The sequence below is a fragment of the Hemicordylus capensis genome, chromosome 2 (genome assembly GCF_027244095.1).
Source record: "Hemicordylus capensis ecotype Gifberg chromosome 2, rHemCap1.1.pri, whole genome shotgun sequence".
NCBI lineage: Eukaryota > Metazoa > Chordata > Lepidosauria > Squamata > Cordylidae > Hemicordylus > Hemicordylus capensis.
The window spans coordinates 122,171,445-122,192,600 of record NC_069658.1 but is presented as its reverse complement, the minus strand read 5'-3'; the positions used below and the strand labels follow the sequence as shown (position 1 = coordinate 122,192,600).

Sequence of the window (21,156 nt, the reverse complement as noted above, 5' to 3'; positions counted from 1 at the left end):
CTGCCTCAAGGGCAGGGTGCCTCTGAGTACCAGTTGCAGGGGAGTAATGGCAGGTGAGAGGGCATGCCCTCAACTCCTGACTGTAGGCTCCCAATGGCATCTAGTGGGCCACTGTGTGAAACAGGATGCTGGACTAGATGGGCCTTGGGCCTGATCCAGCAGGGCTGTTCTTATGTTCTTATGTTCTTAACCACTGGGGCAGTATTCTAAAAGTGGGGGAATGTTAAAATTGGGAAAGGAACCTAAAATGTGAAAGGAGCCCCGGAGTGAAACTTCCTGGTGACAAACAGGAAGGTCTGAGTTGATTCACTAAGTCTGCAACCCAAGTTTTATTTACTTCTGTCCCAGTTATATCACCTCTGTAAATGTTACAATTTATGTTACAAAGGAAAAACCACTCAGAGAGTTAAACAGCTGACATACTTAGCAACTTTGCAGAGATCTTTACTCCAATAAGTTGTAAACAATAAACTTATTCTGGTTTTTGTTCTACACCTCAAGTTTTATTTCATGTGTGCACTGAACATATATGCCCGTCCTGTGCTCGCAAGGCTATGTAACCAAGGTGTTGAGTACTGAGAGCTGGGTAGTAAGTAATCATATGGTGGCAGCGAAAGAACGTAAAAACTGAATAAATTCCCAGAACCTGGAGATTAAGTTGTTATAAAACAATATAAAAACAAATCACCTCCCTAGACCTGAGAGGGGCATCTGGGTGGGTTCCTGACAATCTCCATCTAAACATACGCCATTTAATTAATTTTATATTTATATCCTATACTTCCTCCAAGGAGCCCAGAAGGGAGTATACGGTTATGTTGTGTTGTGTTTAAAGATAGCATTTTCCTTTCTTTACAAAATTCTAAGATGGTGGCTGCTCTTTCTATTTTAAAAAAAATCTGAAGGAAAGGCAAATTTATGTTTCTGTGTTGGCCAAATCATTCTTTGGGGGACTATAGCTTTTCCATCTATCTCAGCACATCTTATTTTTAAAAATGGAGCAGGTAATCTTGGCCTTGAATAAAAAATGAAATGGGGGGGAAATGTAGGAATGAGAGGGGTTTTCATATACAAAAATGTACATATTTGTAATGGGGATGGGGGGACAAACCACTTTATTAACAAATTCCTGTACAGGCTTCATTGCCCTGTGAGCTGTCTTATGACCTAAACACAACTGTTTAAGTATTAACTAGAAGTGGGGTTCTGACTCCCCACTCAGCAATGAAGTTCACTGAATGACCTTGAGCTAGTCACTATCCCTCAGCTAGGGTTATTAGAAGGATAAAATGGTAGGAAACCATGTATGGTATCCTATACGCCTAACATGGTCCCAGACCTTGGAGCCCCTGGGTAGGTAGTGGGCAGAAAGTCCAAGAGAAGGAACCTATTGAGAGACACCACTGACTCCAACACATGGAGACATCATGCCACTGGGACACACACACACACACACACACACACACACACACACACACACTAAAAACACACCAGGTGAACCAGAAAAACCCCAACCAGTATCCTCACCAAGACCTGAGGAAACAGTCCTGCCAATGTCCTCCAATTCAGAGGAATCTTCTGGGGACCTCCTGGCCATGGTGGAGGCCCCCCAAACCAGGAAAGCAAAATTGGGCAAATCCTCTTTTAAAAACTAGAACTTATGGAAGAGTTGGAACAAGTCACAATGCCTGAACAGCAGACTCCACAAGCCAGCTGTTTGCTGAGAGACACCCCTGGAGTAACATTCTTTTTCGTTGGAATACCCAACTTCTGCATTTGTCTGATCAGCTCTGACCATAGTCCTGACCTGTTGCCCTGGAAGCTCTCCAGCATCTTGTGATGACCCCCATGGGGGTCGTGGAGGAGGATCCCTCAGATGAAGACTTGGAGCAAATTGAGACTCCAGTTGACTTAGCAGAACTGGAGCTGACAGGCTTGCAGGCCCCTCTGCCTCCTTCCCTTCCTCCTCCTGATAATGTCTCTGAGGTGCCCGAAGTCAAGGTGCCTGTCCCAGATCCCCAGCAGTGACGTTTGGCCAGAGTACAGGCTCAAAAGTAGGAACGCCACAGATCGGAAAGGCTGTCCAGAAGGAACAGGTGTTTCAGCTCTGACCCGGCTGCATCTCCCTAACAAGGCTGAGCAGCAGTGAGGGGTGGGACTCTCAGCACACAGCCTATTTAGAGTGGCCTGATAGCTGGATCTGTGCTGGAAACAACATCTGCGGTGACCAGCCCTGACCATGAGCAACCTTGATCTTGGGACTGACCCTGTTTGTTTGGACTGACTATGACTGTGTTCACCCCTGATCCTGGCATCTGTGGAATTCCCAGTGCTGACCTTTGGCAACATTTTTGGACTACGCTCTGTCTGTGTTCCTGTCAGACTGCATCTGGCAGCTCCCCCATCCCCCTTGAAGAGAGTGGTTCCCAGCTGCTGGGCAACCAGCCAGCAGGTCATTACACATCTGGGGCATCCCTTTCTTGACTTGGAAGAGACTATGGCATCACCTGGAGCAGGATAGCTCCTTTGGGGAAGGGTAGGATATAAACAATACAACAAATAAATGGTGCTTTGGGGGGAACCAAGGCATTTTCTTGTCCCAACCTTTAGTGAGAGCCCACAGGGCAAGAGGCGTGCAGTGGGGTGGAGGGCACAATCCAACTATAGGCAGTCAAAATGACAGCCACTATGAATTAGCTGGGCAACCAAGGTGGTATCAAGTTAAACCACAGACGACTCTAAGCAGACAACTTTATCCAACAAGTCTAGGTGCTCTCAGGGTCTGCTGCCTTTGTTGGAATGCCCAGTTTCAGCATTCTCTTGATCAACTCTGATGGATGAGGAGGTTTAAAGAGGCTTCCTCCATATCTGGAGTCTTTATCTCCGTTGCCACTCACTAGAACTAGCCAGATACACTGGTGTCTTTGCCAGGTAGAGAAGGGTGGCAATTGGGAGGTCCTTGGGTGGAGAGCTCATTGGAAGTGTTGACTCAGTACTCACCAACTGTGAAAAAGGCAAATTCCATGCTAGGGGTCATTAGGAAGGAGATTGAAAATAAAAGTGCTAATATTATAATGTCCTTATACAAATCTATGGTGTGTCCATATTTGGAGTACTTCATGCAGTTCTGGTCACCATATCTTAAGAAGGACATTGTAGATCTGGAAAAGGTGCAGAAGAATGCAATCAAGATGTTCTGGGCCTGGCACAGCTTCCTTATGAGGCAAGGCTACAGCATCTGGGGCTTTTTAGTTTGGAAAAGAGGCAACTATGGGTAGACATGGTAGAGGTGTATAAAATTATGCATGGAGTAGACAGAGTGGACAGAGAAATTTTTCTCCCTCTCACAACACTAGAACCGGGGGTCATCCCATGAAACTGAAGACCAGCAAAAGGAAGTACTTTCTCACACAGCACATAATTAATCTATAGAATTCTCTGCTGTGGGATATGGTGATGGCCACTAGCTTGTATGGCCTTAAAAAAGGCTTGGACAAATACATGGTCTATCAGTGCCTACTAGTCTGGTGACTATAGGCCACTTCCTAGCCTCAGAGGCAAGATGCCTCTAAATGCAGGGGAGAAACAGCAGGAGAGAGGGCATGCCCTCACCTCTTGCCTGTGGGCTTCTCAGAGGCATCTGGTGGGCCACTGTGTGAAACAGGATGCTGGACTAGATAGGCCTTGGGCCTGATGCAGCAGGGATTTTCTTGGGGCTTTTTCCTCCTTACCTGAGGGTAAGACATGTTCAGAACATTACAACAAGCTTGGGACGAAACTACATATTATGTTAAGAATCAAGTTTAGCATTCTATACTTAAAAGAAAAGAAAAAACTTGAATAGCATGGAAACATCAGCTTTGAGTCCAAGGTGCACTGGAGACAGAGGTCTTTAACTTTTCTCCCTCATTTTATGGTCTCAGTGAACAAGAATTCCATGGGGTCACAGTGCTCTCTTGACACCAAGATGGTAATTGGGTGGTAAATGTAGTGCTAAAGACAGTAATTTCAGATTTTTGACCAAACACCCTCTGCTATACTGTATATAGATACAATATCTATATATCCCCTGGCATACCCATGCATGATATTGAACTGATAATACAAGATGCCATACAATACAACTATGACAGCATAATCCCCTGGTGTTTATTAATGTTTTTGTAGTCATTGTTGGCTCTAATACTGTAAATCACACCCCTGTCTAGAATTGTCCAGGGTTTTGGTGTCATACACTCATTCCCCAAATAAATTCCAAGGTAAATGTGCATAACTGACAATGTGATTAGTGAAAATAGAAAAATAATGTTTTGCTAAAGGCCTACATCTTTGTCTTTGCAAACCAAGCTCTCTCACTCAGCCAGTTTCAAGCACAGTAAGTGTTAAGAATACAAAGCAGCATGGTCTGCTGTGATCACATCACCACTGCATGTGGAGGTGTCTCATGTGTTTACAGCATGCCCAGACTGCAACATTTTGCACTCCAGCCAGAAATGGGCAGTATCTAAAATACATGTATTTTAAAATACGTATTTTCAATACTTTTGTATTTTGTATCTAAAATACTCTTCAGAACAGTATTTTGTATCTAAAATGCATTTGTTCATGTATCTTGTATTTTTAAAATACATTGCTGAAACCAGAATACACCAGCCAATCATTGATTTGTGGGGTTTTTTTTTGCTTCAGGAGCTGCCTTTTATTGTTATCTTTGTAGCAACTCAGCAAGCAAGTTCTTAGGAGGCACACCCTTTCACTCTAGGATTCTGTGATTAGAAGTAGTATAACAAGAAGAAAAGCAACTGATGACTGGCTTGACCAGTTTGAAATGACCAGGCATTAATGTCTTTCAGTGATCAGTGAAGACCCATATTGAGATGCAAACTCCACCCCCACCCCCTTGGAAGGTGGGAGGGTTTGCAGACATGTGGATTAATTGAGATTTGCCTACACATTGCCCTTCTCTGGTCTACAGTACTGTACAGCAATCAGCAAAGTGCAGTTAGGACAAGAGGTAAATAATTATTTTATCATCTTAAAAACTCTTTGCAAACACTTTGGGCTCTGGGCCAGCTGCTAACCTGTTTGTTAGGTATTTGGGGAAAGGGGGGCTGTTTCATCCTGGATTCTGGATTCTTTTGTAGGGTTGTGGTGTAGGATTGAGTGGAAGATTTTCATTTGCTTCATAATTGCAAAGAGGTGAGATAAACTGAGAATCCTTATGTTGGTGTGGCTGGGAAAATGTCCTACGTTTCCTATGTGTAGAGTCCAGTGCCCATTCAGTCCAGCATCCTGCTTCACACAGTGGCCCACCAGATGCTTCTGAAAAGCCTACAAGCAAGAGCTGAGGGCATGCCCTTTCTCTTTCTCTTGCTCGCCTGCAACTGATATTTGGAGGCATCTTGCCTCTAAGGTGCCTGGAGCTGGCTACACACAGCCTTGTAGGAAAAAGACAAACTAGCTGGGCTGGGCGCAGAGCATCTGAGCCTCTACTTTTTCCCAGCTGCTGCCACTGATTTCTTTCCCCACCTGCCTGCTGCTGCCACTGCCATTTTCTTGCCCCCTGCCTGCTGCCACCTCCTGGCTTGCTACATTCAACCAGTTCCATCTCCTGGAGAACTCCTGGCTCCCATACTCAGAAGGAGCTCCTCATCATCAGCTGCCTTGTCTTTAAATATTCCAGTGCAGAGCTGACAGGGCTTAAAGCCTACTTCCAGCCCTGCCCCCATCCTGACCTTGCTTCCTGTTTCTTACCACACCCAACCTAGCTGTCTCCCTAGAGCTTTTTCCTGCAGCTCTCCCTGCCTTGCCCTCCCCTCTCAACCCCACTGGGATCCAACCAGCCTGGGCCCTTCTCATCCCCACTGCCCCCCTAAAGGGAACAAAAGCCTCAGAAGAGGAATGCCACGCTCTTCTCCAGGCTCCACAGGGCCACACAAGAGACCATGTAACATGGCATCCTTACAGCTATATTTTGAGTTCACCCTGGTTCAGAACAGGGAAGGTTTTGATGTTAGTTTTGTCTTATAGGATAAGCCACCTAATGGTGCAGAGGGGAAATGACTTGACTACCAAGCCAGAGGTTGCCAGTTCAGATCCCTGCTGCTATGTTTCCCAGACCATGGGAAACACCTATATCGGGCAGTAGCGATATAGGAAGATGCTGAAAGGTATCATCTCATGCTGCATGAGAGATGGCAATGGGAAACTCCTGGATTCTACCAAAGACAACCACAGGGCTCTGTGGTCACCAGGAGTTAACACCGACTCAATGGCACACTTTACCTTTACCACTGTCTTATAGGAGACTGGTGTGGCAGCTCTACCAGAGGATTCCTTTAATTCATGTAAAAAGTTACTTGATTTTTCTTATAGATTGGGGGCTTCAATTTACAGAGTGAAAAGTATATTCCATTTTTAAAACTATGTGATCCATTTTTGATGCAGAGTGATTTATAGAAATATAAATAATGAATGCATGTAGATGAATACACCTGTGCCTTTCCTGGGGACTGGGTTTAGCCATAGGAACATAGGAAGCAACATAGGAAGCTGCCCTATACAGAGTCAAACCCTTGGCCCATCTTACTCATTTTCTACACAGACTGGCAGCAGCTTCTCCAGAATTGCAGGCAGGAGAGTCTCTCAGCCCTGTTGCTGCCAGGGAAGAGAGGGAACATGTTGTTGGAAATTCTCTGTGGTGAGAGAATTCCTTTTTCATTATAGCAGAGTGCACAGACGCACAACACAGCGGAATTTGCTAAGGCATGCATGTATGCTGAGAGTAAAGTAACTTGGAGCCAATTCATAGTTTCAAATCAATATATAAGGCATTTATTAAGGAACTCCATTCTAGATAGGAAAGTGAGGAGTTAGGATCTCTAATCTATCTATCTAGCTGGATGCAGATGGATTCTGCATCCTCTCTGCACACATGGTGCAGGGAAAGGAGCTTGCCATGTTGCAAGGTAGAAGGACAGGTAGGGAAGAGAGAGAGGAAGGAAGTTAATCCCTAAAAGTACCAATCTACATTTCAAAGGGATAGTGTCAGAGCAGTGGAGAAGGGATGACCAATGTCTTGACCCTCTAGCCCTCTGACTCACTAGTCTGTCCTCCACTGTCTGAGACAAGAGACAGCGCAAAGTCCTTTAACTTCCAACACATGTAACCTTCTGCATGCAAGCATGCAGTTGCTCTTCTCAGAGCAGTCCCATCCCCTAAGGCAGGCCTGCTCAACTTCGGTCCTCCTGCAGATGTTGGCCTACAACTTCTATAATCCCTGGCTATTGGCTACTGTGACTGGGGATTCTGGGAGTTGTAGTCCAAAAACAGCTGTAGGGGGCTGTTGAGCAGGCCTGCCCTATGGGGAATATCTTACAGTGCTCACTCATGCAGCCTCCCATTCAAATGCAAACCAGGGTAAACTCTGCTTAGCAAAAGGGAGAACTAATGCTTGCTACCACAAGACCTCTCCTCCCATGTGTCCTGTGTCCCTCCCCCGCCTTCCGCTCCAGGACTTGAGAAGTCTACACCCCTGGTTTTTGAATTATTGATTTGATTGAGTGTTCGAAATTTGCTGAGAGCAATAACAAAATGTGATTATTCACATTAGTATGTTGAATGGGTATCCCATTGTCTGAGGGCTATTTTTTAGATATAATACTAGTCTAACATCAAATGGTCCTGTAGAATGGTTGTTTTTGTTTGCTGGGACGATTCACAGCCCCAGGAGGTACAACTTGAGTGATTTAATCTTTGAAAAACTTGTATTGCTTAAAGGAAATGAAAACAAGTTTGGATAAGTAACATCTCAAAAATTGTTTCCTTTTTTCAGGCACTGCATTTCGTATTTTAAGATGTCTTTTAAAATACTATTTTATATTTTGTATTTTTATTGGTTGTTTACCAAGTATTTTGTATCTAAAATACTTTTTTCTCAGTATCTTGCCCATCTCTGACTCTGGCATTTGTGTGAAAGCCAAAAGTGGATGAAGTAGAATAGCAATGTGGTGCAGGTATCTTTAAAATACTCATTTAATTTTTTTTTTTTTTTTTTGCAGGAGCAACTACACTAAAATTGGGCCCAGGCTTTGAGTGTGCCCAGGTGGATGAAGCTGCTGGCCTATGTGCACTGTGTTGTGGGAGGAGAGGAAATGTGCACTGGATGATCATCTGCACACCTTCCAAATGATTAGAGGACATACCTTTTTAGTCTGGCTGTCCATCTGTGTTTGTGTACGTACATACACACACACAACAATAGTAAATATATCTAAGTAAATTTAGGCAATTTATTGAAGTATAATTGCTAATGTTACATATGTTTAGATACTTCTTGTATTGTTAAATCTCAGATTGACCATAGAAATCTGGGATTACTTAGGGTCCTTTAAAAGAGGTCAAGTGAGGACAACAGCTCAAAGATTATTTACGCCATCTGCTGGTGAAATGTTAGCATTTCCCAAGAGGGCATTGTTTCACATACAAGGCAGAATAATAATTTTTTATTAGAAACTTGCTTTGCGCATATATATATATATATATATATATATATATATATATATATATATATATTCTTTATTCCCATTCTTTCATATGGGAGGATATCACATAATCTGAAGGGGCAGGGGGTGAGAATCATAATGTCCATGAAAACCTGATATATATTAGAATAATATATTTTGACACAGCAGGGGTCAAATAGTGTTTGTGTGTGTGTCTTTCTCCAGACTTATTTCTGTTCCTCAAGTCAGGATTTTGTATTACATAATCCAAAGAAGGGGAACAACTTTTTTGGGGGGGGAAACTTTAAAAGGATGCATGATTCCACTAGAAATGATGCAAACAGTACTTAAAATACTACTGTTTATGCCACTTTTCCTTCTCCAACCCATCATCACAGGCTGCACTTATTCAATTAGTACATTCTTTGCATTTTTGTTTCCCTTTGTTTCTTAAGACTGCGTGTGTGTGTGTGTGTATGTGTGTGTGTGTGTGAAATCTTTCCTGCCTTCAAGTATTTAAACTCATGTGCTTCCTTGTTTGTTTTTCATTGTAGATCTTTTCAAGGGTTAGCCCTGTGGAGTCCATCAATGGGAAAGGCAAATAACATGCTTTTACAAGCTTGTTGTAGGCAGAATATATTTTAAAAGATACTTCCATTGTATGGCCAAGGCAGGACTACTTCTGCTATGTATTTTAGCCCTCAGTCCAAACTTGAATAATGTTATTCAGGAACGCAGTTTCAAACAGTGAATTAAAAGGAGAGATTTGGCCTGCTTAGTGCCAGAATTTACAGGATCAGAACATAATATACAAGTTACCGCACTTTCCCCACAGAGGTTATATGGACATAAGGGCTGCCTTGTATGGAGTCAGACCATCTAGTTCATCCACTGTCTGTACTGACTGGCGGGTTTTCCAGGGTTGTGGATACCCTGCCAGGGGTCTTTTCCAGGCCTACCTGTAAATGGCAGAAATTGAACTTGGTACTTTCTGCAGACAAAGCGTCTGCTTTGCCACTGAGCTACAGTCCCATCCTCAAGCCCTTTTTAAGCCAATGTGAATCATGTAGTTCCTATAGCCAAACCTGTAAATTGTCTTGTAAATTTACTGTAATTATAAAACTACAGTACTGGGTCTAATGAATCCTGAAGTTAATTGGAATTATTCTAGAATTGCATTGCAGATCGCAGCCTATGTTAAACTTAAGCCCATGTATTTATGAACTAAATATGCCTTGGTTCCATCAACTTAAATTGAGCCTTCTTAACTTCAAGGGCTTGTGTTACTTTCATTTGTGAATCCATGCCTATATTTTCTAATTTTAACTAATGGTGCAGGCTGATCCTATGCATATTCAGCCAGAAGTAATTTCCACTGAGTCAAACAGAGTTTATTCTAGGCATATGATTATCTTTTCTATCCACTATCTCTATTTTTCAGTTTTTCTGCTTCTGAAGCTAGGGACTTTTAGTCATGCATCTCAGCTTGTATTTACTCTTATAGGTATGTCCCAGCCACAGCTTTGCTACTCTCTCCCTTCCACACGTTGGGGTTTTTAAAAATATGTATTTATGGTATCCTACTTTTACACAGAGTTCCCAGTGGTCTCCCATCCAAAGAGCAAATGAGATAAAAACAATGCTTAGTTTCAATAAAGCTGCAGCCTCAGAGTGCCTCAGACCATTCACAGAGTACAGTTTTGGCTTCTTAGAGAGTAGTCTCTTTCAGCTTCCTCACTTCAAGGAATTCAGTCGTCATCTTGCCTGCCTTCTACTGTCATGGGACTTGGGCACTTACATGTGATTCTGGGACATTTTCTATGGGGCACACTCAGTTCATATGGAGCACTGACTGAGTCTAAAAGAATGTGTGCTGATGTTATGCTTTGCTAACTTTTCCATAAGTTTATGTCAGAAATAGAACATTCATTCATTCATTCATTTCATTTCTATACATTTCTTTGTATATTTTCTATACATTTCTATATAGATGACTGCTGCAATTATATATTGGACTGGCAGGGGCGTGCCTCTGGATTTTTCTAGTTATAGAAACCGTAGTAACACACTTGCCTGGGCAGTAGTTATTGGAATTAGCTGAGTGCACTGGCTCTGTGACTTCACTATGGCCCTGCTTGAACTTAGGGCTGAACTAGATGGAGCATGCTGTCACATGTATCCATGTGCCAGTGGGTTTTGGTTTTTTTAAAACTCAAAGCAGCTGTAGGGGACAGGGCCATAGCTCAGTGGTAGAGCATCTCTTGAACCAGGTTCAATCTCTGTCATTGGGCTGGGTAAGACTTCTGCCTGAAATCTTGGAGAACCGCAGCCAGAGACAATACTGAGTTAGAAAGGCCATTGGTTTGACTCGGTCTAAAACATTGACTATCTTTCTGTAAGAGCTGCAAGTTTGAATGGAGGCAGCAGGGCAGGAGGCTGCTTAACTATTTTTCCTCCAACTATTTCCCCACCTAAAATCTCCCCTTCTAAACTGCTTTTCCCCCTGCATAGTGGGAAAAAAATGTCTGGGTGGTTTTTTAAAAAGTATGTTAAAATATACACATGACTACACATCTAAACTAATGACAACGGGTATAGCAACTAGCCAACCACCTATCTTGCTGAAGAAGCAAGAAAGAAAAAGCATTGACACTTTTGTACTTTGGTGCTGGAGAAGACTTCTGAGGATACTATGGACAGCCAGGAAAACAAATAAATGGATCATTTATTCAAATACGATCCTCCCCATCTCTGGCAATTTTCAGAAAACACCTGAAAACACATCTCTTCAACCAGGCTTTCTCAGCTTTCTAAAACTTGTTTTTAAATTGTTCTGATTATTTAATTGTTGTTTTATGATGTTTTTAATTGTTAATCATTGTTTTATACTTTATAATTTTTGTTTAATTATTAATTGATTTTAATAGTGTTTTAATGTAAACCGCCCTGAGCCTTTTGGAAGGGCGGTATAAAAGTTTTAATAATAAATAAATAAATAAATAAAATAATCATGGAACAAATCAATCCAGAAGTTTCACTTGAGGCACAAATAACCAGGCTCAAACTATCACACTTTGGACACATTATGCGAAGATTCAGCTCCCTTGAGAAGTCCATAATGCTGGGGAAAGCTGAAGGAAAGAGAAGGAGGACGACCAGCAGCAAGGTGGATGGACTTGATTACAACAGCAATGGATGCTCCACTGAGAGAGCTTAAAGGCCAAGTTGAAGACAGATAATCTTGGAGAGAATCTATCTATGTGGTTGCTAAGAGTCGACACCAGACTTGACGGCACTTAATCAATCAATCAAATCAACACATCTAATTTGGGTCTATGAGCATGACTTTTAAGGAATCTTGTTTATCATTACTGATTTTATTAAGAAATACTTACACGTCTGAAGAATCCTAGGGTTCCTTAGCAAATTTTTCCTAAAGTTATTTTCTAAAGATGGTATACACACACTTGTAACAAAAGGTATGGGTTTTTTTTAAAGAGCCTTTTAAAATGACCAAAATAATGAAAAGACCAAACTTCTGCTGGAGCAAGTGGACAAGCTTTCAAGTTGCACAGAATTGTTTTCAGGGCCAAAGATTTGTTTGTAAATTATTTGCTACGAACAAAAGCTCTGTATGATTGGCTGACTTGAGATCTGGAATATCCTTGTCTATTGGGATGAAAAAGCTTCCAAGACTCTTACACGTGTTCAGTCTTTGACAAAATAAGAGTACACAACTCCAGTGAGATCAACAAGGCTCTGTGCTGATTAATGGAAAGGAAGATTTAGAGTTCACAGGAATCTTTCTTGTTTGTAATTACAATACTGTAAGTAAACCAGAAAATCTGTTTGTAATAATAAGGGAGACAGAGTTATTTAGTATTACTTTTGATGTGGGGGGAGGGGTGGCAGGAATTTATTAGGGGATCCCCCCCTTCTCAGAAAACATGTACCGTTTGCCTAGGCCTAGAGCTTCCACTTTGCATTCCACCACCACCCCGCCACCCCTATAGTTTGTAGTGCTGCATGACTCTTATGATGGTGGTGGTCAAAATTGACAGGTTAACTATTTGTCCATTAAAAACAAACCCATAAGTAACAGCAGGGGCATAACTACTATTAGGCAAGGGGAGGCGGCTGCCTGGGGCCCCCCATGCCCCGAGGGGCCCCCCAGAGGCAAGTCACATGACTATATATTGTGAAGTGTGTGTGTTTATCAGCGAGGGGCCCATTTTGAAATTTTGTCTCTGGGCCCACTCCAGCCTTGTTACGCCCCTGAGCAGGGGCGTAGCTAGGCGAGAGGGGGCCTGTGTTCATCCCTCTCTCTGGCGGCCCCCCAGAATGAGGGAGACAATGAAGAAAATAGGGAGGGATGGAGCTGGAGGGCCCTCAGGAGCTGGGGGCCTGTGTTATTTGAACCCTTTCGCTCAATTATAGCTACTCCCCTGCCCCTGAGTAACAGTAGGATAATTCCTTTGTTCGATGCAGCCTTTATTATGATCGCAATTTTAAACCTTTATTAAGCCCGCAAAGAAGCAAGCAAACTTTTGAGTTAATTATGAGACTGGATGCTAAGCATAAAAACAAACAAAAAGGTATGACAATGTGGTGGGACAGCGGAGAGAGAAAAGGATGTTGCATGGATAGGTGAAAAAGCCAGTCTGCGGATAGTGACACATCCTAAACTGGAATGGGGGTGGTGTTTTGCAGATTTAATTAGGTTAGGCCTTGCTTGGTGTAAAAAGATCACAGGTTGCACCAAAGGCTACAAAGATAGAGAAGCAAGCCCCCTCTCTTTTGAAAATATAAACACCAGCAGTGATTTGGTTCCGACTCCTGCACTAATGGGAACACACAAAGCCCTCGTGAGGCAGAGTGCAGAGATTTAATTTTAGATGGTGCACTAGGTGAAGAGGCCTAGACGCCAAATTTGGTAGTGTGAGGAGTGGCTGTGAGTCTGATCTGACTTCCCCACAGAAAGAAAGTCTTTCTTGCAATGAAACAATGCTGCTGCCACTAAGAGGTGCACTTAGGTAATTTTGGAGCCTGGACCTAAAGGCCTTTGGAAGCCTCCCCACATCCCACCAAGTTAAGTATCATTTTTTTAACTCGTAGGTTCTTGAGGGGAGGGCACAAACCATACCACCTAGAACAGACTAAAGAGGATTTGGGGGCCCCCAGGGTGTCTGGAGGCCCTGGACTTTGGCCCTAAAGTCCAGGGGTAAGAGTACCTCTGCCGCTACTCCTGCCCTCTGCCCCTCTACTATATTAAGCAGCCTTGAATATCTATCTGAGTAGCATTGGGGCAAGCAGATAGTTTCCTGTCCCTCAGGAACTAACCAGATTAGTGCTCTTAATATGGATTACCTTCTGGTTGCTAAAGCGCATCAAGTTTCTAATACCATTTATACCCATTACCGTCAAGAATTAACTTTATTTGCTATTTTGAGAGTGCTACTTCACTCCAAGGGTTCCTAAAAGAGTTTAGTCCCAAGATGAGACGCAACGTGATCAAAAGGGAGATGGTCTCCACATCCAGCTGCAGCTGGTGAACGGGCAGGACTTAATCTGAACCAGTACTTGCCTTGACCCCAGAATTATTCTTGTGCTAGAGCTTAGTGTTGGGATGTGAGAATTAAGAATCCAGGGGTATGCCTATGAGCACGTTCAGTGAATGCTTCCCCCTTGTCACAGAGCAATCGCAGCCCACCCTTACACACCTGACATTAGGATGGGCTTTCCAGAGCCCCTTGAGTGTTTAGAAAGTGACCTACCATTCACTAAACATTTTTGGACAAGCAAGGCACTGAGTAGGCACAATACTATTTTTATCCTGGAATTGGATCAACATCCACTTTTGAAACCAAGAAGATTCACTCTTAATTAATGACCTAGAGATCTAAGTAAAGAATACTTGTGTGGGTGCTGTATTCCACTGGATGTAAAAATAAATTAAAATCGCTACAAGTTATTTCAACTTTCCATGCTTCTTGGAATATTTTCTTGGGGTGGGGGGTGCGTTTTATTTCCCTACCCAAACATCTGCCCTTTGGGTAAAAGAAAACAAAACACCCTGTTTTAAATAGCAGCGTGGCATACTTTTCATATCATTTGAATACTAAGCAGTTAATTAGTAACCATTGACCCAATCGGGCTGTTCAAAGGTGTATTTTAAAACAACACCACCACACCTACTTCTTCTTTCTCTACTTTATTATTAAAAATAAAAGATTCCCTCACTAAATCACACACACACACACACACACACACTGACAGGGGGAACTCCAGCCGCTTTGCCTCATGACGCAAGTGGCGGCCGCCTGCCTTTAGCTGGGGGGCTAAAAAGATTCTAGACATTGGTTACATTCCAGCAGTTTTAATCCGGTTTTTATTATCAGATCTCAAGACTTTACTTTGAGGCTGGGCACACACACCCCCCTTTCAATAACCTGTTACTTTAAGGCGCTGCACTAGAGGAGGGAAGTGGGGGTGGCCTCTGGCTTGCGGAGTGAGTTCCTTGTCCCAGTGTGGCCCTAGCTTGCACGCGGGGTTCTTCTATAGCGCTTTTTCGGATTCGCGGCGTTTTTGATTGGCCCAGCCTCCCTCCCTCCTTCCTTCACTCTTTTTTTCTCTCTCTCCCCCACCCCCCGCCACTTCGGCCCGGTGTTGTGTCTGTGAGAGTGTGTGTCAGGGCTGAGCAGGGCGCATGCTCTGGGTAGCTTGCCGCGGCCAGCCGAGGCAACGCTCAACCGCCGGAGCTAGAGGCTCAGTTTAATAAGGGAGAGAGCAAGACAGACAAACAGACCGGGAAGCGGGAGGAGGAGGAGGAGGAGACGGTAGCAGCAGCAATAGCAGCAGCGCGAGGGGGGGAAAGAGTGAAAGCGAATGTCCGCCATGGGCTCTCCGCTCCTGTGCGCATTCTCAGTTTCTCCATGAACTGGAGCTGAAGGGGTGGGGGCGGGGAGAGCAGGAGACACCCCAAGGCCCCCAGGCATGGCCAGTTCGGTGAGTACATGCCACCCTTCCATCTCTCCCCCCTGCTACTCCTCCCCCTCCCCTCCCTTTTCTCCTCCTTCTCCCAGCGCTGCCCAGACACCGTTTAGTGCTTCCAATTAGAGAGAGGTTGGTCGGGGTAGTGGGGGATTTTTTCCCCCCTCTCCCTCCTTCGTCTCTCGTGTGTGGCTTCCTCTCCCCTCCCGTTCGCTCTCCCTCTCCTCTCCCCTCCTCTCTGTGCAATTGCATGAAGCGCGCACGCACACACACACACACACACACACACACTCGCACACGGTGGAGGCGGATAATAATCCAGCCATATTTCTGCAGCAGCAACCCGCCGCCGCCGCCGCAGCCGCCGCCGCGCGCCCAGGGGGAGCCGTGAGTACAGTACAGGGGACTGGCTCGCAGCTCAGGAAGGCGCCGCTCAGGATGGTGCGTTCGCCCCGGCGTGGCTTGCTGACAGCCGGCGGCAACCCCCCCTTCCCCCTTCTGCATGCAAGCCTGGCGTATCTGTGTCTGTGAGAGAGACGAGCCTTCCCTTCCCTTCTGCCGACTCTTCTCCTTATACTTAAATCACTGCATTTCCTTTTTTTTTTTTGTTCCCCTTTCCGTTCCTCTCTTAATTTTCCCTTCCACCCCGTCCCCACCCCCTTCTACCACTGTTGCTCTTGGTTTCATCTCTGCCTCGGGGTGGGCAGTGGACTGAGCACGCTAGATGTGAAATTGAAATGTGCCAGCCACTGTGAATGCAAGAAGTGAGCCTTGGTGTGTGTGTGTGGTGGATGCAGCCTCAGTCTGGATGAATCCCCTCAAAGAAAGAGAGATAGGCTTCTCCCCTACTCTGTCCACCCCACCCCCAATTCTGTACCCAGCCCTTGTCTTGATCATATTATTCCAGCCTACATTCCGTTACAACCCCAGCTGCTCCAGTAGTGGGAATGCCTCTTTAAAGGGTTAAGGGATGGCTTCCCACCCACCTTCAGCAGAGAGCTATTTTCTTTGTGTGTATTTGTCCTTAGCAGAGAAGCTTGAAATCTACAAGGGGGTACCTTTTCTTTCTTTCCTGCTCATTGTTATGTCTGTCTGTCTCTCCTTTCTAGTGTGCTGTTCAGGTGAAACTGGAGCTTGGGCACCGAGCCCAGGTGAGGAAAAAACCCACTGTGGAGGGTTTTACCCATGATTGGATGGTGTTCGTTAGAGGACCGGAGCATAGTAACATTCAGCACTTTGTGGAGAAAGTCGTCTTTCACTTGCATGACAGCTTCCCTAGGCCAAAAAGAGGTAGGGCTTCAGCACAAAGGTGTCTTGATAAATCCCCATTTAATGTGTTTGTGTAAGGGGCCAAAAGGAAACAATCGCCTTTCAAACTCCTGGTGTTGCCTTTATGTGTGTGGAGCTGGCAGGCAGCGGCGGCTGCTGCTGCTCTTAGCACAGAACTACCAACCGGGATGTAGTTCTTCAGAAGACCGGGATGTAGCTCTTCAGAAAACGATTGCCTGATGGAAAATGACCCTCAGGTGTACTGAGCAAGGGGGAGACTGCTTCTCTTGGGTTTGCTGCAGTTTGAGGTGGGAAGACAATAGCAGACCTGAGCTTTCTGTCTCTGTTAAGAACCTGGCACCTGGGCATGTTCTGTCAATGTGATTTATTCCTGTGCCTCCTGCAATGACTCTACTACGTTGCTGCTGCAAGGATCTTTCATCTCTACTGCCTGAGACTGCAGTTCATTGGGCAAAGGTTGTGTTCGATGTTGATGGCCATAGTATTCCCATGCGTTATTTTCATTAACAGTGTTTACATGCGCTAGCTGTCATGGGAGGCGGAGAGCATGATGTTGATCAGGTTTGTTTGTTTTTGTTTTGTGCCTGCTGCTTTTTCTGCATCATCTTTTGTTTTGTGTACTGCATTTTGCTTTTAAAAAATAAGTGCACTTGAATTGAGGAAAGTGTTTGCTGCTACTTTTATGACTGATATTGGTTTTAACTTCTGTGTTTATGTCTACACTTTTTGGATTGTGGTGTTGAGACTGTGTCATCATCTACTTCTTCCAAACCCATAAGGAGCACTATAATATGGATGAGAGCTATATTTCCATTGATTTCAGGAGCCTTAAGAAGCCTTTGTTTTCAGTTTTGGTTCTCTTGACTTCCAAACTATTGTCTTGACTATTTTAGTTGGATTAGTGAAAGTACCAGTACCAGTACAATAAAGTGCTTTGTTTGTGAACAGGCTTGTTTATCTAAGTAGGCACAATGGTTAGTAGTTATCTTCTGTCTGATCTGTAATCTTTATTGGCATCTAGAACTCCTGCAGCCCCTTTTATTACAACCTAATAAATCCATTGTGCTTATCATTGTGTGAAAAATTATTGAAAATACAGAGGAGCAAATCAAGAGAAAGGGGTGAGAGGACTGGGGTGGGTTGATCTCAAGCTCTTCTATCTCTTCTTCTTTTTTCGTTTTCATGACTTTAAAGTATTATGCTTTTAAGAATAAAAGGCTTTTCAGTTAATAAATAAGGTAAGCTACATACCTTTCTCCCGAAGAGCTGCATTCCTCTGTGAAAACTTGTAATTTGTTGAATATGGCTTTACTGGCTTCATCTCCTACAGAATATTTTTCCTATAGTACAAGATACCAATTGTAATACCATATATTGCTTCTGTGTCACATCTGCAGTGTTGCTCACAAGCATTTCTGTAACATTATTTTTCATCTTTTGCTTGGAACATATCTGTCCATAAGAATGGTTCTTTAGTGCATGTTCTGTTTTTCACTCTCCCTATATATGTGTTTTAAACAAATATAATAAAAATGGGTCAAGAAATGCTGGCTCAGTTCATCAGCCAGACAAAATATTTTATTTGTCAGATGGTTCCCCGAGCTATGTTGGTACATTACTTGTCAGGACTTTTTCTCTTGTCAAGCATCATTTTTCACTCATCACAGACTAGTAGACTAGTGGATTTCCTGAGCTATATATGTATTCATATTCCTAGGGGATGTAGAGTCCAACAAAGGGATACAATCAGCTTTGGTGAATTTCTCTCCTGTTGTACAGTAAACACCGTGAAAGAAATGCTAGCAAGTTGTCTTCAGTCTTGAAGCTTGTTTCTGTGCTGTTGTGGTGGCTAGTGACAATCTGCCTTGATTCCCCAGGCTTAATGATTTTCTGTCCAGCCTGAAGGAACATGGCTTGCCAGCTCAGACCTGGGAATTGTTTCTAGGTGGTGTGGCGTGGCGCGTGTGCATTATATTCTAGGGTTTGCAAAGAGATGTGTGGTTGCTGCTGGCAGTTGAAGTTCCTGGATGTGTACTCTGTGCTGCTGAGGTTTTTCTTTTTTTTGTTTCTACTGTATTGTTTGAAAATGATTGGGTGGTTTTTTTGGTTTTTTATTTGTATGTGTGTTTTTCCATGATGTGACAGTGCTAGGAAAAATGCCAGCTCACATAGCCCCGGAGAGAACTTGTCATATTGTAATTACATTTGACTCCGATTGTAAGAGAACATTCTCTGTTCACTGGGGATATGTAGCAGGGAGTTAAAGCTGTGCTAAATATGCCAGTCACCTGTACAGTTGACTTCAGCTTTTGTGGCCTAACAAAACTAATGAGAGATCAAGAGACATGCCAGCAATCTTTCTGGTCATGTCTGACCTCTTATGAGTCAAAGGGCAGAGGATGAGTGCTCTCTAGTGATGCTTCCGATTTGTTTTAGCAACCCAGCATTTACTTCCTGTTAAAATCAATGTCTGAGGTTGATGCCTGACTTGTCCCTTGTGAGTTAGTGAGTGAAAGAGGGTTCTGTCATTTTTGTGATTGGTACGTTGGTTTGTGGCAAGAAGTCCAATTATATCCACTGGTACCAGAGTCACTTTAGAGTTACATTTTGACTTAGCAGCAGAATGTAAGAGGAGCTAACTTTTACTTAATACTATTGCTGTTTTTTGCAACTTGGTCAATTTGCCAGTTTACAATACTGAATGTGCTATTCATTGTTTTAAAGACCAGTTACAGCTAGAAGTGTTTTTATGCATTCTTAGAGATTATTATTGCAAATATTTATATTGCTTCTCAGCTAAAACGGTTCTGAAAGCAGTTTGCATAGAAAAAGAGAAAACATAATTTCCTGTCTCAATTGGCTCACAATCTTCAAAGAAACACAAGGGAAAACACCAGCAACAATCTCTGGAGGGAAGTTGCAGGGCTGTCCTTAGGGCAAGGCAACAGGGTGACGATCCTGGGCCCACTCTTTTAATCCCCCTTAAAATCAACTAGAAGGGGCTCCCACACTGGCTGATTTGCCCCAGATTTTACACTCTGTCAGGGCTCTCTGTTCTGTTGTGCTGGGTTTGGATAAGGACCATTACTCCCCGCTTCTCCTGCTAAATCTGAGAGAATCTCCACTCTTTGCTCAGTTAGTGTGGGTAGGGGTAGTATGAGAAGTACATGTGCAATATAAATCCAAGTGAAATAATGTTGTCTCAATGCTCAGCACTTCTGAATACTTCCTAAATAGTTGGTTCTTCCTTAATGGTATTGTGCTATGCAACAGTAATCCTGCTACTAAATGTACTGAAGGCTCAGACGTTTGGTGTATGTACTTGGCTGAGGAGCCATTTTGACAAAGTTGCCGTGTTTGAGGACTGAACTACCTTGGTTCCTATCTTGGCTGCTTCTTCATCATTAAGGCTCTGTTACATTCATTTACAATGTTTGTAATGCTCCTCAGGGCTGGCCCTTCTATGAGAGAAATTGAGGTGGTCTTCACAGGGTGAGAGCAGTCAGTGAGCAGGGGCTGGGCCAACCCATCTATGCAGCCACTTGGCCAGGTTGCTGCTGGATGGTCCACCACAGCTATAGAAGGAAATAGCAGTGGTGGAGTACTCTGGCCCAGTACTCCTCCACCTTCTTCTTTCAGATTCAGTGCAGGATAGGAGGAGCAGCAGCTATTCATCTGCCTCTGGTCAGCCAGCTGGGCTCAGCTCATTGCTGGGTGCCAAGTAAGAGGGAGCAGGAGATGAGGACAAGGGACATCATTTGACAGGCATCCTGCTTCAGTTGCCAGAGTAACTTGGGTTGCCCCTACTCTCCTTCATCTTCTTTCTGCACATAGGGAAATGAGTTATTTCAGTAAGAGATAGTCCTTAAATGTGGAAGGAATGTTAGTACTTTACAGAGTTTTCTTCCTCGAAGTAGGAGGTCACGGCTCACAAAGGGTTAACTTCCACTCCTTGCTCCCGATAGACAGGAAATCTCAGGTGTTTTTCAAGTAGCTGAAGTCTGTCCCACTTTTCCCAGCATGCTCAGGTGTGATTCCCCAGTTCCTTCCTGTCTTCGCTCTTGATCAGACATACACCTGGGCTCCTGCCCAAATTCTAATCTGCATTCATCCTTCTACTGTTGAGCCTTTCCCCTTTCTACAACTGGACATGGGCAGCTAGCAACCTGGGGACACCTTAGCAGGTTCCCACAGAAAGCATTGGGGCGGGGTGGTCAAAAGAATGCCCTTAAACAGTTGAAACTGTATTGGGCTGCATAACTTCTTTTGTATTTGCTTCAGAAAAGTATTTGTTTTGCTCAACTCTTGTGCAGCATACACTAGAATCACTGATATGGTGTATTCCAGAAGCATTATTAATATGCACAGTCTT

At 43.8% G+C, this 21,156-nt stretch overlaps 1 protein-coding gene across 11 annotated transcripts in view; it reads left to right on the top strand.

Annotated features, from left to right (window-relative positions):
- Nucleotides 1–21,156, top strand: part of MLLT3 (MLLT3 super elongation complex subunit) — a 236,238-nt gene that overhangs the window by 38,916 nt on the left and 176,166 nt on the right. For 4 of the 11 annotated variants that reach the window (XM_053288054.1, XM_053288057.1, XM_053288052.1 and 1 more), the window contains exons 2-3: nucleotides 8,061–8,235; nucleotides 16,604–16,784. In XM_053288054.1, coding sequence (XP_053144029.1) covers nucleotides 8,125–8,235; nucleotides 16,604–16,784 — 292 coding nt within the window. In that variant the 5' untranslated portion in view covers nucleotides 8,061–8,124. Of the gene's footprint in view, nucleotides 1–4,853; nucleotides 5,015–8,060; nucleotides 8,236–15,063; nucleotides 15,510–15,612; nucleotides 15,936–16,603; nucleotides 16,785–17,045; nucleotides 17,346–21,156 lie in introns of those variants that run through there. The other 7 variants (XM_053288053.1, XM_053288064.1, XM_053288059.1 and 4 more) reach the window with 6 other exon arrangements.